We start from the raw sequence: 16,896 nt of genomic DNA, 5'->3' as shown, positions 1-16,896 counted from the left end.
TTTGTTTTGAAGTTTGTAAAAGTTGTATTGAATTTTGTGCTTGTGTAATAATTAGATAATAATTAGATGAAAATTTGAAAATTTGAAATAGAAAAGTTTTTTGATATTAAAGATGTTTGGTTTGATTTGGAAAAAAATTTGAAAAATTTTGGAAATTTCTAATAAACCAAATATGGCTGTTAGTCCCCTGTTCAAGCCCTGCTCTGATTTGGTCTTTCTTTTTATCTTTCTCTATAAACTGTTGAACCTAAGTGCAGGTGCACAGATAACAACTTTCTGTAGAAAGGTTGAGAATGATTAGATGGGTACACAGAAACTAACAAGAACAAATAATGTAATATACTTTTAGTCTCTATGGCAATAAGAAACAATAATATATTTAGCATCTAAATCGGTGATGTCAACGCGATATGTGGAACATCTGACTCTAACAAACTTAGAACATGCAACGCCATGTAAATTTTAGGCCATAAATTGAATGGGTAGGAAGAGAATACATCTTGTTCAAGTGCCAGGCGCCGCTCATGCAAAGCTTGCTTCCTTCTCTCCAAGCTTGCTTGTAAAATTGCATTTCCTTTAGCCTATTAATAAACAATGCTCAATCTTGTTAGTAACAAAAAAATCACATTTTAGCATATAGTGGCTTCAGCAAAAGTAATATTACCTCCTTTGCAATCCTGTGTTGTAAGTCATTTTTGGCAATCTCAAGCCTCTGAATGGCAAGCCTAAAAGCAATAAACCAAATCATTTTGTATACATATGAGGTTACTTGGGCAGTAATGACACTAAAAAGAGCTTGTTTATTTCAGATAGTGGCTAGAGCTTAAAAAAAATTAATCAAAATTTTATTGATCATAAAATAGACAGAGACTGTACGAGACATATACAAGAGCATTGCCTACACATGCTAGTTTAGTGATGAAAGGAACTCATGAAAAGTCATGCCATTAAAATCAATTACAATAGACCAATGGGCTATAGCACTGAAAAATATGTTTCTAAGCTCATCCATTGACCGCTCTCGATCTTCAAAGGTTCTTTCATTCCTCTCCCTCCAAATACACCACCATAGACAAATTGGAACCATCTTCCATACTGTTACAACCAATGGAGGTCGTACCAATCTCACAATGAAGTAATAGATGATCAACGCACTATCCACTCTTTTTGCACATACAACACCAATCCATGACTATGATGTGGTGTTTCTGTAGGTTGTCTATTGTGAGGATCTTCCCCAAGGAAGCCATCCAAACAAAAAACAATTGCTTTCAAGGTGCCTTTGTCTTCCAAATACTCCTCGATGGGATTGGATTTGTATTATGCGTGTCCATGGCTTGATAGTAGAGGAGCAGACTGTGAACTGCCCTTTCTTAGAGGGTGCTAACAAATCTTGTCTTCAACTCCCCTCATCATACGGGTAAAGTACACTAGATCATAGAACTTCGAAAAAGCATCCACTTCCCAATCTCATGCATCTCTAAAAGATGTAACATTCCATTGGGGAGTACCATTGGATAGGATTAAGAGGTCTGCAATTGAGTCTTCTTTCATTCTTGCTATGCCAAAGAATTTTGGATAAGCTTCCTTGAGTGTGGTAACGCCACACCACACATTGTGCCAAAATTGATTTTGGACCCATCATCCACTTCAAAATGGATATTTCTTGAATATCTGTCCCATCTTCTTCTTATATATTTCCATTGCTCCAACCCATATGGCCCACTTAAATCATTTGAACACCATCCTCCCCATGGTTCACCATACTTCGATTCCATGACTATCCACAATGCTCCCTATTCATTGTGGTATCTCCATAGCCATTTGCCAAGCAAAGCTTTGTTTAAAGTTTGCAAATTTTGATTACCCAATCCTCCTTCCGGGATGGGGGCACACACCGTGGCCCCTTTTACTAGGTGGAATTTAAACTTCATTCCCCCCCAAACAAAAAAAAGAAAAGAAAAAAATAGAAATCCCGTTGGAGTTTCTCCATGCAATAAGCTACCTTGGTGGGAATCGGAAATAGTGATGGGAATTAGGTTGGCAAGTTGGAAAGGGTACTTTGATTAAAGTGCCCCTACCGCCTCTGGATAACTAGCCAATTTCCGGTCCATTTTTTCCAGTACATAATTTCAAGATAGGAGTAAATGGAATCTAAACCAGTACCAGACTTCTCCATTTGTCTGACATCTCCTTCAGCGAATAATATAATTAACAGAGAATTTACCACATCTACAGTTAGTTACTAAGAACAACGTTTCCTTCCATTAAAGCAACAACTTGGAAAAGGCCACCGCTAGTTGACCATTAAGCCAACCCACAAATGCCATTTAGCAATTAATGCGACTATTATAAGGAAATCTTCACAGTTTTGTCCTTCAACTGTTTGTGATATGAAACAAATACTTCAATAAGGAAACGAAGACAGAGAAAGGATGTGGACAGCTTCTCCAAAAAGAGAAACAAGTGACTAACTGAAGGGAAGGCAATTATGCTTAACACGGAAAAACTATGGATGTAAAAGTACCTATTTTCCATGCAGCAAATGACTCAATAACTATGGACCTCTAGCCTTGAGTTAAAATCCAAGCAGATGTCCAACACCAACTAACTTTTTATTATAAGTAAAAGAATAATATACAATTTAACAAAAATTATACATATAAAAAGAACAAAACAATCCCAACTAACTTGCTTGTAAAGATGCCATAACTGAAATTTTTTTTGAATAACGCAAAAGCTTAGCCCAAGTACACCAGATGTATCATGTATACAAGAGAAACACCTAATTATAAACACAAAAAATTTTTTTTTTTTGATAAGTAATAAGATATTTTATTTATCAAAGAGTAGGCATAGCCCAGGTACACTGGAAGTATACATGTGAATACACCTATTTAGGAACTAAAAACAGTTACAAGGAAGTCATGGAAGCTAAGACCATGCATATCTAAAGCATTGGCCCACATAAATAAAGTCTTCCACATAAAATTCCTAAACTCTTCTAAGGAACGTTCATGATCCTCAAAAAGCCTATCATTTCTTTCACTCCAAATGCACCAAAGAATACACAAAGGAGCCATCTTCCACATTGCTGCTATCTCTAGTGTCCCAGTAATCCCTCTCCAACTTGCTAGTAGTTTCACCACTCTTCCCAGCATTACCCATGCAATTCCCATTTTACTAAAGAAATAATTCCAAATTTCTCTTGCAAACTCACAATGTAAGAGTAGATGGTCCACCGATTCGCCACTATTTCTACACATACAACACCAATCTGTGATAATTAAACCACGTCTTCTAAGATTATCAATAGTCAGAATCTTCCCTAAGGCTGCTGTCCAAACAAAGACAGCCACCTTTGTAGGTGCCTTACTCCTCCAAATGTTCTTCCAAGGAAAATTCTGCCTCTGTTGAATGGTAGTTGATTCATAGTAGGAGCGTACAGAAAAAATCCCTTTCCTAGAAGGTCTCCATACCATCTCATCTTCATTTGTGACAGCCATATCAGCAGTATACAGCAAGTTAAGAAACTCCACCAGCTCCGCCACTTCCCAATCATGAGTATCACGAGTAAGGCTAATGTTCCATTCTTGTATGCCATTAGTAATAACCCTCAAGTCAGCCACCATAGCTTCTTTGTCCCTTGTAATTCTGAAAATAGGGGGATAAGCCTCCTTCAATGCCGTGTCTCCCATCCACACATCATGCCAAAAGCTAATCCGATTGCCATTCCCCAAACATAGCCGAGTATGACGAACAAAGGAGCACCAACCTTTCCGTATGAACTTCCATAGCCCCACACCATATGCCCCCCTCCCCTCTCTAGAGCACCCCCCCCCCCGAGTACTTCCATACTTCATGTCTATCACCCCTTTCCACAAAGCTTCCCTCTCCTTATTATAACGCCACAACCATTTGCCCATTAGAGCCTTATTAAAAGCCCTCATATTCCGAACGCCCAATCCTCCATCTCTCAAAGGGGTACAAACCTTATCCCATCCTACTAAATGAAATTTAAACTCGTCTCCTATTCCACCCCATAAGAAGTCCCGATGAAGTTTCTCTATTCTATTTGCAATGCTGATGGGGAGGGGAAAAAGAGACAAAAAGTATGTGGGGAGATTAGATAGAGTACTCTTGATAAGAGTGATACGCCCACCTTTGGTTAAATACAATCTTTTCCACCCAGCCAACCTACGCTCTATTTTCTCCACCACCTCCTCCCAAATTGTTTTAGCCTTAAAAGGAGCCCCCAACGGAAGACCGAGATACCTCAATGGCAACGAAGAAACCACACATCCCAGAATGTTCGCCAACCCCCTAATGTTGCTTACCTCCCCCACCGCAACCATCTCCGTCTTCGCAAGGTTAATCTTCAACCCGGATACCGCTTCGAAACAAAGTAAGATAGCCTTCAAAGCTTGAACATGTCCTACATTTGCCTCACAAAACAGCAATGTGTCATCCGCAAACAAAAGGTGGGAAATACTGATGGACCCATGATCATTATCTCCCACTGAAAATCCTGAAAAAAATCCTCCATCTACCACAGCCGACACCATTCTACTTAGAGCCTCCATGATGAGAACAAATAAAAGGGGTGATAATGGATTCCCTTGTCTTAGGCCCCTCGAACTATTGAAGAAACCCACAGGGTCACCATTTACCAATACCGAAAAACGGGCCGTTGACACACAATGCTTCATCCACATCCTCCATCTTTCCCCAAACCCACATCTATTCAACATATAGAGCAAGAAATCCCAGTTAACATGATCATAGGCCTTCTCCATATCTAATTTGCATAAGATGCCTGGTTCTCCCGACTTGATTCTGCTATCCAAACACAAAAATATACAAGGAAATCATGAAGACTCAGCCTCTTAAAATCTATAGCAGATCTCCAAAGAAACAGAGTATTGAAGAAGGTTTTGAGCTTTTCCATCATCACCTCATGGTCGACAAAATTTCTATCTTTTATTTCCCACCAAATTCACCACACAAAGCAGATAGGAGACATCTTCCACACTGCTGCAATTTGGTAGCTGCCATATAACCCTCTCCAGTTTGCAAAGAGGTCTACTATCCTTCTAGGCATAAACCAAGACAACTCAATTCTATCAAAGAAGTTGTTCCATAAGGCTCTGGAAACCTAACAAGGGAGTAAAAAATGGTCTACAGATTCCCCTCTTTCTGCAGATACAGCACCAATCAACCACAATGATATGACGTTTCCCTAGGTTATCCCTGATGAGAATCTTCATTAAAGAAGCTGTCCATGTGAAAAAACTGCTCTTAGAGGTGCTTTGGTTCATCAAATACTCCTTTTTTATATATATACATAAATAAAAGTTTATTGATATCAGTAGGTGTAGCCAATGGTTAATCAAATACCCTTCCAAGGAAAAGAGCTACTGTACTGAGGTGCCAAAACTGAAGCTACAAGCCAATGATTGTCTATGTTTCAGTTATACCAACCCAGTCACCCAGTTATAAAGGTTCCAGCCAAAGAAAAATTCAGTCAGAAGTATGTAGTGTCAAGAACAATGTATTTGTATCAAAAGAACTATTCAAATGAAATATATGTGGTGCTTGGCAAATTCACTAATTAAATGACCTGGATTATTTAGTCACATTCCCCTATGCATACGCAATTTATTTGATTAAGAATCCATACAGTTCATGCATCTTCTAACCAACACAAACTCGTAAAATACTTCTTAAAACAACCTGCACAACCATTGTCTGGATATCAGATGGTTGGTGCATTGGCACAAAAAAAGTCAAAGCTTTACCAGAATCTTTTCAATGTCTACCATTCAGATGCAAAATGCCAAGTATTTCTATTCGAGCCTTCTTCATTCTACATTTTTTCATATCATCTGAAAAATCAAACTTTGCCTAGACCTGAATCTGGAAATTATTTTAACCCATCATTTCAACTGCCGGCCCCAGAGTACAGCCGTTTTTTCCAGTTTGGATTTGGCATAAAGTAAGCAGTATACCTCTAAACAAAAACATACCTAGTTTTTTATGGAACTTATGCATGACACGCTTACACACTTATGTACAGAAATACACACTTACATGCTTATGTCCAAAAAATATCCTTGCCGAGGGCTAGTGCACCCCTAGGATTAGTTGGGACGCTGTTCTGGACACTCGGTGCCAATCAAAAAAAGCCATTCAATGGCTCAGTGGTACAGAACACTTGACTTGTACTGGTATTTATAAAAAAAAATATAATAGAGACAGGCCAGACCAAAACCAAGGAAGAGACCAGTTCATACATGTATCTGCTTTGATAAGTTGAACATCAAAGAAATTTATTGCCAATATCACATGGATATTTTTTTTCCTTGCATGACAGTAGGATCCGAACAAAACAAGGATATCTACTCTTTTTTTTTTTTTTTTGAGGGAGGGGGGATATGTTAAGAAGATACATTAGAAAGCATCAATATTGACCAACACGAATTATGAGATTTTCAAAGCCAAATCAGAGATACTGAAGACTGTCAAGAAAACACACTAAAGCAATGGGCTAATGAATATTACAAGTATCTTACTCTTCTTCTTGGGAAGAATCAACTGATTCAGTTGAGGGTGTGTTTCTGGCCTGTATAAAAACCAATGAGTATATTCAGATGCCTGACAATGCACTTCAAGATGAGAAACTCTTAAAATTAGAGGACATCGCCTGTTTGTTTCATGCCTCAGTCAAAACAAAGCATCTGCCTGTCTACCCAAACACTCAGTGCTAAATTTAATTTCTCACATGCAGCTATGATTTTAAATGCGTACTAATATGTCAGACTGCTATGGACAAACAATCCACAAAATCTTGAACAAAACTTATAATCTTAAAAACAATTCTCATTAAACATAGGGGAAGAAATGGTAGCAGCAGCAGCAGCAGCAGTAGAGGTGCCAATGATGAAAGCAAAAAGGACCATTAGTAGTTGTAGCAATAGTAGTAACAACTAGAAAGACAACTTATGAGGCTTTGGATACCACCAGAAGGACTCTTTGGACCATTGTTTTCTTCTTTCATAAAATTAAGTTGACTAGACATTTTAAAGAACCTAAAAATGCCTTTCTCAAAAAGATGTATCATATCATCCGCTGCTTTTAAATTGAGAGCTCCTGATAGTACATTTAAAATTAAAGAAATTAAAGAAGCGTCAACAAATGACAACTCACATTGTCCCTTCCCCAGAATGTTGATCGCTTTGCATCATTTGATCCTGTAACTTTATTGAAGACATTCAACTGAGACATTGTCTTTCCAGGACCCTGTTCAATTCCAGGCATAGGCAATGGATACACTGGATCTATTGAAGACAGAATCTCCCCCACTGATTGGTAGGGCTCGCCAGCAGGTGACACACTTGGAGGGTCCACCTCATTAATTGATTTGTCATTTACCTTCTTCTGCTTGCCTCGTTCCTCAGACAGTTCACCATTTGGATCCCTCATTTGTTGATGATCAACACATAAATTAGAACTTTCAGTCGAGGCTTGATTTTTTTTACTAGGTGATCCAACATCTGAATTATCACCCCCAAATGCCTGTTAAAAAGCGTACAAAATGATATTAAATGTAAAGAAATTACAATACCTGCACACATAACCCGAAACAATCACAAATAATGACATCACTTTCTATAAAAAGTTACTTAATATAGAACTAAATTGGATGTCAGGAAAATTGTATTTCTATTTCTTTTCCAAACACGTGTTAGCAATTATGGCTTACACCAGACACCATGGTTGGACCACCCCCATGGTTGTGTAGGTGGCCAAACACAATCAATTTTTTCTTTTGCAAGCAAGAAGTTTTTTTTTAATAAGCACAATGGTGCAACCCGAGTACACATGAGAGACACTTAACTAGTAGAAGAAAAAGATTCTAGAAAATCATGTAGACCAAGACCATTAGAGTTTTTAAATACAGTCCAAGAGAGAAGAGTCTGAATAAAAAAATCTTGAGCTCCTTCGTCGTCCTCCTCAAAGGTTCTATCATTTCGTTCAGTCCATACATGCCAAATGAGGCATATAGGGACCATCTTCCACACTGCTGCAATTTGTGGGCTACCATCTAGCCTTCTCCAAGCATAAAAAAGATCCACAACTCTTCTAGTCATTACCCATGTCATTCCAACCTGACTTAAGAAGTCACTCAACAATGCACTCGTGATCTCACAACGAAGTATAAAATGATTGTGACTCCCCACTCCTCTCCCGAGTGTGGCTGTCCAATCAAAGAATGCAACTCTCATGGGTTCCTTTGTCTGCCATTTGCTCTTCCATGGGAAAGGTTAACATCACGAGAGCGTCGAATGTTACAAAAAGAGTGTAAACATCCCATTCTTTGACGGAATCCAATGAATCTTATCCTCATTTCCCCTTCTCATTCTAGTGGAATATGACAGGTTAAAAAACTCACTAAAATCATCCATCTCCCAATCTTGTGCCTCTCTAATGACGCTAATATTTCATTGAGTAGCATTACTCAAAATCACCTAAGTCCTGAAGGGCCCTATCCCCACACCACCAATCAAGCCAAAATCTCATTTTAGATCCATCTCCCACCCCAAATATTACTAGTCATAGAACTTCCCCAAACCTCTCCTACTATTCTTCCATAGACCTCCTCCATATAGCCCTTGTGCCTCATTTGTACTCCATCCACCCCACATGCATCTATACTTGGAATCCACTATCTTCGTCCATAAAGCATCCCTCTCTTTTTGATATCGCCACAACTATTTCCCCAATAGAGAATGGTTGAACAACAACAAATTACAAACCCCCAAACCTCCCTCCTCAATTATCCCAATTAACCAAATGGACTTTTTTCTTCTTCCCCTAATCTGCCCCACAGGAAGTCTCACCGTAATTTCTCGATGCAATTAGCAACACTAGAACTCTAGAAAGAAGTGAAAAAAAAAAAAAGACATGAAGCGTGTAGGTAGATTGGAAAGAGTGCTCTTGATCATGGTGACCCTACTGCTTTTGAATGCATTCTCTTTCAACCAGCTAGGCAACGTTCAATCTTCTGAATATCTCATTCCATACATTTTTTGCCTTAAATGCAGCCCTCCAATCAAAGGCCTAGATATTTCATTAGTAAGGAAGCCACCTTACAATTCAAACTACCCGCCAAGATTTCCACATTATAGCCACCTGACCCACTGGAATCAATTCCAACTTGGCTAAGTTTATATTTAACCTGATACCACTTCAAAAGATAGGATTAGAGCTCTCAAACATCTGAGTTGATTTAGATCAGCCTCACGAAACAACAATGGGTCGTATGCATACAAAAGATCAGTTAAATTTATTGTCAAAGTGTTTTGTGCCCCCACAGAGAAGCCTGAGATGAAACTCCCTTCAGCCAATGCCAATATCATTTTAATAACAGCTTCCATGGCCAAAAAAAAAAGAACAATGAAAAAAAGAAAAAGAGCAAAGGTGACAAGGGGTCCCCGGTCTCAAGCCTCGAGAACTGCCAAAGAACCTAGGAGTGTCATTTATTAAAGCAGAGAAACATCTGGTAGATATTCAATATTGCATCCAGAGTCAACATTTTTCCCTAAAACCACATCTCTCCAACAAATATAAAAGGATTTCCCAATTGATAAGATCATATGCCTTCACGATATCTGCTTTGCATTATACTCCAGGAACTCCAGCTTTAAGTCTACAATCCAGTGATTCATTAGCTATAAAAACAGAATCTAAAATTTGTCTGCTTCGAATAAAGGCATTATATAGTTTCGAAATAATCTTTTCAACCACCAAGCTCAACATGTTAGAAGTACTTTTGAGATGATCTGATACATTCCTCCCACTAAGCTTATAGATCATCTTTTATCTACACCGCCCCAATTGTTTTTGGTATAAGAGTCATGAATGTATTGACTTATCTCACATCAGAAATTAAAATGATTTTTTTTTGGTTTACTCCTGGAAATTTTTTCTCTCCTCTCTCTCTTTTTTTTTTCCTTCTCTCCGTACACTTGTTTCGTTTCCGTCCTAAGTTGGTTTGCAATGTCATCCATGGGCGTTTGAGTGTGTTTTTTCTGTGTGTATGGGAAGGCAAATGGGTTTTGCTAATGCTGTTAGCATCGAATTTAAGATTTTTGAAGTAGTTAGGGGTGGACGTTTGGTGCATATTACGGAAAGAGGATGGAAATTTGTGAAAAAGGCTTCGTTTAGAGTTAGCTGCAACACGTGGTTCATCAAAGCGCTGGAGGACTGCCTGAAGTTGGGAAGAAGGGAGTTTTACACAGCCCATAGGGAAGGAGACGGGTTTTATCGCACAAAGGTGTTCTAACTCTCAAGGAGTGTTTATGACGTTGGTGGAATACAAGCAAGGTGGTCACCGGAACTATATTTTCATCCCGAAAGACAGAGATGGTAGGGGTTGGAGGAAACTAGTGGAGGCTCTGAGGAAGGCTGGCAGAGATGGTCGTGGTGTTGGTTTGGAACCGCCAACGACGACGGCAACTATGTATCAACACCTTGCCCAGTTGTACATGGAGGCCCTGCAGAAACTGAGGATATTGGACTATGCTCGAGGAAGTGGTAGCCTGGGTGCTAGTTCTGACATGCGTAGTGGTGGTGCTGTTACAGTAAGGGATTAGAGCAGTGGGGAGGGTGGCAGGAGTCATGTTGGCCTTAAAAAGGAAATGGTGCTTCGGGCTCTGGCAGAAATGCAATCTCATATAAAAGAGTTGCAGAAAAATATATTTGGCTTGATATGATACGTTGAGAATAATGAGGGGGAGAGGATGATATGGTGCGTTGAGAGCAATGAGGGAAAGGGGACGAAACGGTGCATTGAGGATGGAGTGGGGAGGCCTTTTAGCGGAACAATGGGCAAGGAACAATTGAACAATGGGCCACTTACTTACTTACAAAAAGGGAAAAGTACGTGGGCTTTGGGCTCGTTCAACACTCAGGCCTTTCCCAAACAACAGGCCCAACCTATGTCGGGGTCTGTCTGGAGAAGATGCCCCTCGAGCACAGATGGGCCTTCATCATCGAGTGGAGCTCAGCCACCACTGCGGCCGATGAGTCAGGGGGCTCCGTAGAAGGCTACGGAACCACCAACGAGGGTTGGGCAATCGGAGTATGCCCTTGCAGAGCCTCGAGGAAAAGTCACAACCCTGGGTTGTGATTCCAATGGGTTTGAGAAGCCGGCACACATAGAGAATAGGTCGTGCGCGGTGGCCGGAGCGTCAACTACCACAACCCCGTCGTCTGAACCGCCGGCGGTCACAATCCTGACAGTAAGGCTTCCGAAACGCATTCCGCCTATGGAAGAGGTGTCGATGACGAGTGGTAGTGCGATGAACATACGGGAGGAGTCCATCCCAACAGTAAACACTAAGGTATCTAACAGAGTTGGCCCCCAATACTCTAGCGACAATTATAAGATTGATTTTATAGATTCAGACTCAGCTTGAATTCACATTGACAATGAGTACTCTGATTTGGGGGGGAGGGGGGTGTGCTGAACCAACCCCTTTATGCACACTCCCACCCAGTCTTAACCCAGTGAGGTGTACTACGGAGTGGGTGTTTAAGAAGGTGGAGGAATTACAAGCTTGTGCTGGGGTTTCTTGTGTAGGCTTTGAAGAATAGTTTAGGGCTCTTCTAGTAGCAATTGAATATGGTTGACTGAAGTTAGCTACAAAGCAAGATAGGGAACTTAAAAGACTCACTTGTCTATTAATTACGACGCGAAGGAAGGGAGTGGCGGCAAGGATAGACCGAAAGGGAGGGGAACTCTTTGTTTCCATGAAGCCTAAGATCCTCTCTTGGAACGTACGAGGGCTTAATGACTGCAATAAACGCCTCCGTATAAAATCGTTATTGTGGATGTGGAAGGTTGATGTGGTGTGTTTTCAGGAAACAAAGATAGAGGTTATTGATAGAAGAATTGTTCGTAGTTTATGGGAGTGTCAGTATGTGGGCTGGTCTTACTTGGCCTCTTTGGGAGCCTCAGGTGGTGTGTTGTTAATGTAGGATAAAAGAGTAATGGAGAGACAGTAGAGGAGTGTGTTGAGGACTACTCGGTCGCTAGTTTTTTTTAAAATGTTGTTGACGGTAGGAGTGGGCTTTTGCAGGTATTTATGGGCCAAATGGGGTAAATGATAGGAGAAGGCTATGGGAGGAGTTGGCAAACTTATATTCTTTATGGGAAGTGTCGTAGTGTATAGGTGGAGATTTTAATTGTACTCAATATTCTAGTGAAAGATCGGGGAACTATTGTAATCCTGTGGCTATGGAGGATTTCTCGGAGTTCACTTTTGACTCGGACCTCATGGATCTCCCCCTTGTTGGGGATGAGTTCACTTGGTCAAATAGTCGGGTTTGGTCAAGATTGGATAGATCTCTTGTCTCTCCTTCGTGGGAACCACATTATCCGGAGTTATGTCAGAAGAGGCTGCCCCGAGTTAGCTCAGATTACTCCCCTATTTTACTAGATTGTGGAGGTATTCATGGGGGTCGCCAGTACTTCAAATTTGAAAATATGTGGCTAGCAGCTGATGGTTTTGAAGAGCGGGTGCACGCTTGGTGGTCTTTGTATCAGTTTGAAGGTACTTCTAATTTTATTCTTGTAGGTAAGCTTAAAGCTTTGAAGCAGGACCTAAAGAAGTGGAACTTGAAAATTTTTGGTAACATCGAAAACCAAAAGACTACCCTTTTGGAGGAGTTGCAAAAGTTAGAGGGACAGGTATTGATGGGAGACACCTCAGATGAGGTATTATTGAGGAAGAGTTCGGTTGAGACTAACTTGGAAAGGGTATTGTTGGTGGAGAAGACTTCATGGCGACCTTTTGACGAAGATGAAATTTATAAGGTCATTACAGGTATGGCCAAGGACAAGGCGCTGGGTCCAGATGGTTTTACAATGGGCTTCTTTCAAAAATGTTGGGACATTGTGAAGGGGTATATGTTATAGGTCTTTCATGAATTTCACTCTTTTAAAAAGTTTGAAAAATGTCTTAATGCGACGTTTATTGCTCTCATTCCAAAGAAACACGGGGCTACGACAATTGAGGAGTTTCGTCCTATAAGTCTAGTTAGTGGGGTATACAAGATCATCTCGAAGGTTCTTGCTAGTCGATTAAGTCAAGTGTTGGAACAAATTATTTCCAAACCTCAAAAAGCATTTATTCGTGGGAGACATTCTTGAATCGGTTCTTATTGCAAATGAGTGTTTGGACCACAGGATGCGGGAGGGAGTTCCAGACATCCTTTGCAAGCTTGACATGGAAAATGCATATGATCATGTGAATTAGGAGTTTCTCTTATACTTGCTCGGGAGATGTGGTTTTGGCGATAGGTAGATCTCATGGATTAGACATTGTATTTCCACTGCCTGCTTCTTGGTTCTAGTTAACGGCACTCCTGTGGGGTTTTTTAACAGTTCTCGTGGTTTGAGGCAAGGAGACCCTTTTACCCCTCTTCTGTTTGTTATCTCTTATGTTTGTTATAGTTATGGAGGCTCTCAACCGGATGTTGAAGGTTGCGGTTGGAGGAAGGTTCCTATCAAGGTTCCAGGTGGGTAATGGCACTAATGACTCTATCATCATCTCACATCTCGTATTTGCAAATGACACCTTACTTTTTTGTGAAGTGAACCATAGTCAAATTCAATCGCTTCAAGCTTTGTTATTATGTTTTGAAGCAGTGTCAGGGCTTAAGATGAATCTTGGTAAGTCCGAGATGGTTGCGGTGGGCGTGGTGCCTAACATCAATAGCTTCGCAAGGCTTTTGGATTGTAAGGTATCTTCGTTGCCTATGAAATATTTGGGCTTTCCATTGGGAGCAACGTTTAAGGCTAGAGCTATTTGGGATGAGATAGTGGAGAAGGTAGAGAAAAGGCTGGCGGGTTGGAAAAGGGTGTATTAATCGAAAGTGGATTGTCTCTCTTTAATAAAGAGCACCCTAACTAATCACTCCACCTATTTTTTTATCTTTGTTTCCTTTGCTGGTAGGGGTGGTGAATAGGATTGAGAAACTCTTTCGGGCGTTCTTATTTTTTTTTTTTGGGGGGGGGGGGGGGCATGGGGGAGGAAAAGAAATTCCATCTTGTTAATTGGCCTACCGTATGTTCCTCAATGTCGAATGGGGGCTTGGGAGTGTGCAATTTGAGAACCTTCAATAAAGCTTTATTGGGGAAATAGTTATGGAGATACCACTTGAAGGGGGAGTCATTGTGGAAGGAGATTATTGACGCTAGATATGGAAGTGCTTTTGGGGTGTTTGGTGCTCCAATGGAGTGAGGGGGGGATATGGTGTGGGCTTATGGAAATTTATAAAGAAAGGGATGGCCATGCTTTGAAAAACATATCCGTCTTGTGGCCGGAGAGGGTACTAGAATCAGGTTTTGACGGGATGTATGGTGTGAAGATTGCGCTCTTGAGAGAGTTTTTCCAGCTCTCTATCGTATTGCTACTACTAGGGATGCTTCAGTGGCAGATGTGCAGGTGTTCTCCCACGGCTCTTACCAATGGAATATCCTTTTTAATAGGGACCTTCATGCTTGGGAATTGTCCACCATCTCAGATTTTTTCAGATTGCTATACTCCATGAGACACCTCACGGCATAGAGAGATAGAATGCAGTGGAGGTTTAATGACCGCAAGAAATGTATAGTCAGGGTGTATTACAAATTATTGACATCACAAGCTAACGCTCCCTTCCCTTTGAAGAATATTTGGCGGTCTCGTATGCCTTCTAAAATAGCTTTCTTTGTATGGATTGCTGCCCTTGGGAAGATTTTAACCACGGACAATTTGAGGAAGAGGGGATGTGTTGTGTTGGATTGGTAGTATATGTGTAAAAAAAATGGAGAATCAGTGGTCCTCTCTTATTGCACTGTGAGGTGGCAAGGGTGTTGTGGGATGAGATCTTTAGAAGGGTTGATATTACTTAGGTAATGCCATCGAGGGTGGTGGATTTATTAGGCTGTTGGAAAATGATTCAATGTTATCCCCAAGTGGCGGCAGTGTGGAAGATGATCTCATTGTGCATCATGTGGTGCATTTGGTCGAAAAGGAATGAGCGTTGTTTTGAAGACAAGGAGCACACAATGGCGGAGCTGCAGAATTTCTTTGTACACACTTTAATACTTTGGTTTTCAACTATTGTACTAGATGGGAACAATGTGCATGACTTTTTGTCTTTAATTTATCATTCATAGAATGTATTTAGGTGTTTCTTTTGTATACCTCTTGTGTACACAGGTTATGCCTCACAAGCCACTAGGCCTCTCAAAGGAAATTCCATCTAATCAAGGTCTCCAAGAAAGTCTGAATTAGGCTTGAGAATTAACCTATTCAAATATATTTCCACAAATTCCATCTACTTCTTAGTTTTGAAGTTGCATCAGGCTTGAGAATTAACCTTTCAAAATATGAATTAGTGCCAGTGGGGGCTGTCCATGAAGCAGAGAATTTAGCTTCACTCTTGGGTTGCAAGGTATAGCTTTTTTTTTTATAAGTAAACGGTAGTATTAATAAGAATAGGCATAGCCCAAGTACACAAGAATGTATACAAGAGATAAACCCTATCCAGTTTGCTATAAAAGAAATAAGAAAATCATGTACATTTAGGCCATTAAAATCTACAACAATAGCCCAAAGAAATAAGGTGCGGAAAAATAGAATTTTAATATCCTCTATTGTCTGCTCCTTATCTTCAAAAGTCCGCACGTTACGCTCCCGCCATATGCACCACAAAATGCAAATAGGAACCATCTTCCACACAGTTTTGATTTGTGGAGCACCGCCCGGCATTACCCAGCTAGCCAATAACTCTACCACTATAGCAGGCATCACCCAATTTAACCTTATTCGAATGAACACGTCGCTCCACAAGGCTCTAGCAGTCTCACAATGTAGCAAAAGATGATCCACTATCTCGCCAGCTTTCTTGCACATACAACACCATTTTGGAATAATTACTCGGTGCTTCTGCAGATTATCAGTAGTAAAAATCTTACCCAGAGCCGCTATCCAAGTAAAAACTAGTGCTTTGTGAGGCGCCTTATTCCTCCACAATCCTCTCCAAGGGAAATGAGTGTTTGGAAGCGAGGTATCTTAACTTACCATTGGGTGTTTCCTTTAAATCTGAAAGGATTTGGAATGGTGAGGTCGAAAAGGTGGAGCACAGATTGGCTGCTTGAAAGAGGTTATATTTGTCGAAATGTGGTAGGTTGACTTTGAGTAGAAGCACTCTTTCAAACTTACCCACCTACTTTTTGTCCTTGTTCCCGCTTCCCACAAAGGTAGCTAACCGTATTGAGAAGTTACAAAGGGATTTATTGTGGAGTGGATTGGGGGAAGAGTTCAAATTTCATCTGGTTAATTGGTTAATGGTTCGTACTCCAATTTTTGGGGGAGGATTGGGGATTCGCCACTTGACGAAATTCAATCAAAGCCCTATTGGGTAAATGGTTGTGGAGGTACCAACACGAAAGGGGGCCCTATGGAAGTTTGTTATAGATTCACAATTTGGAGAGGTTTGAGGAGGATGGTGCTCGAATGAGGTACAAGGCACACATGGGGTGGGGTTGAGGAAATATATTAGGAGACATTGGGAGACCTTTTGAGGACATGAACATATTGTGGTGGGCGATGGTTCTTGTGTCAGATTTTGGTATGCCAAATGGTGTGGTAACCATAGCTCCAAGATACCTTCCCTGCTATCTTTGAGCTCGTAAGAGAAAAGGATGCATCGATTGCCAATCTTTTGGCCTTTTCCAATGGATCCCCTCAATAGAATATTGATTTCATCTAGGCAGTCCAAGATTGGGAGTTGGAGACTATTATAAAGTTCATTGCGGCATTGTATTTTAGGGTGCTACCG

At 40.6% G+C, this 16,896-nt stretch overlaps 1 protein-coding gene across 7 annotated transcripts in view; it reads right to left on the bottom strand.

Moving 5' to 3' along the window:
• LOC109007342 (rho GTPase-activating protein 7-like) overlaps positions 1-16,896 on the bottom strand; it is a 47,131-nt gene that overhangs the window by 4,819 nt on the left and 25,416 nt on the right. For all 7 annotated transcript variants that reach the window (XM_018986982.2, XM_018986977.2, XM_035690208.1 and 4 more), the window contains 4 exons: positions 7,207-7,575; positions 6,573-6,622; positions 665-725; positions 498-581 (listed from right to left, as the gene is read on the bottom strand). In XM_018986982.2, coding sequence (XP_018842527.1) covers positions 498-581; positions 665-725; positions 6,573-6,622; positions 7,207-7,575 — 564 coding nt within the window. The remainder of the gene's footprint in view (positions 1-497; positions 582-664; positions 726-6,572; positions 6,623-7,206; positions 7,576-16,896) is intronic.

The sequence above is a fragment of the Juglans regia genome, chromosome 5, assembly GCF_001411555.2.
Source record: "Juglans regia cultivar Chandler chromosome 5, Walnut 2.0, whole genome shotgun sequence".
NCBI lineage: Eukaryota > Viridiplantae > Streptophyta > Magnoliopsida > Fagales > Juglandaceae > Juglans > Juglans regia.
This window is presented reverse-complemented; position numbering and strand designations above follow the sequence as displayed.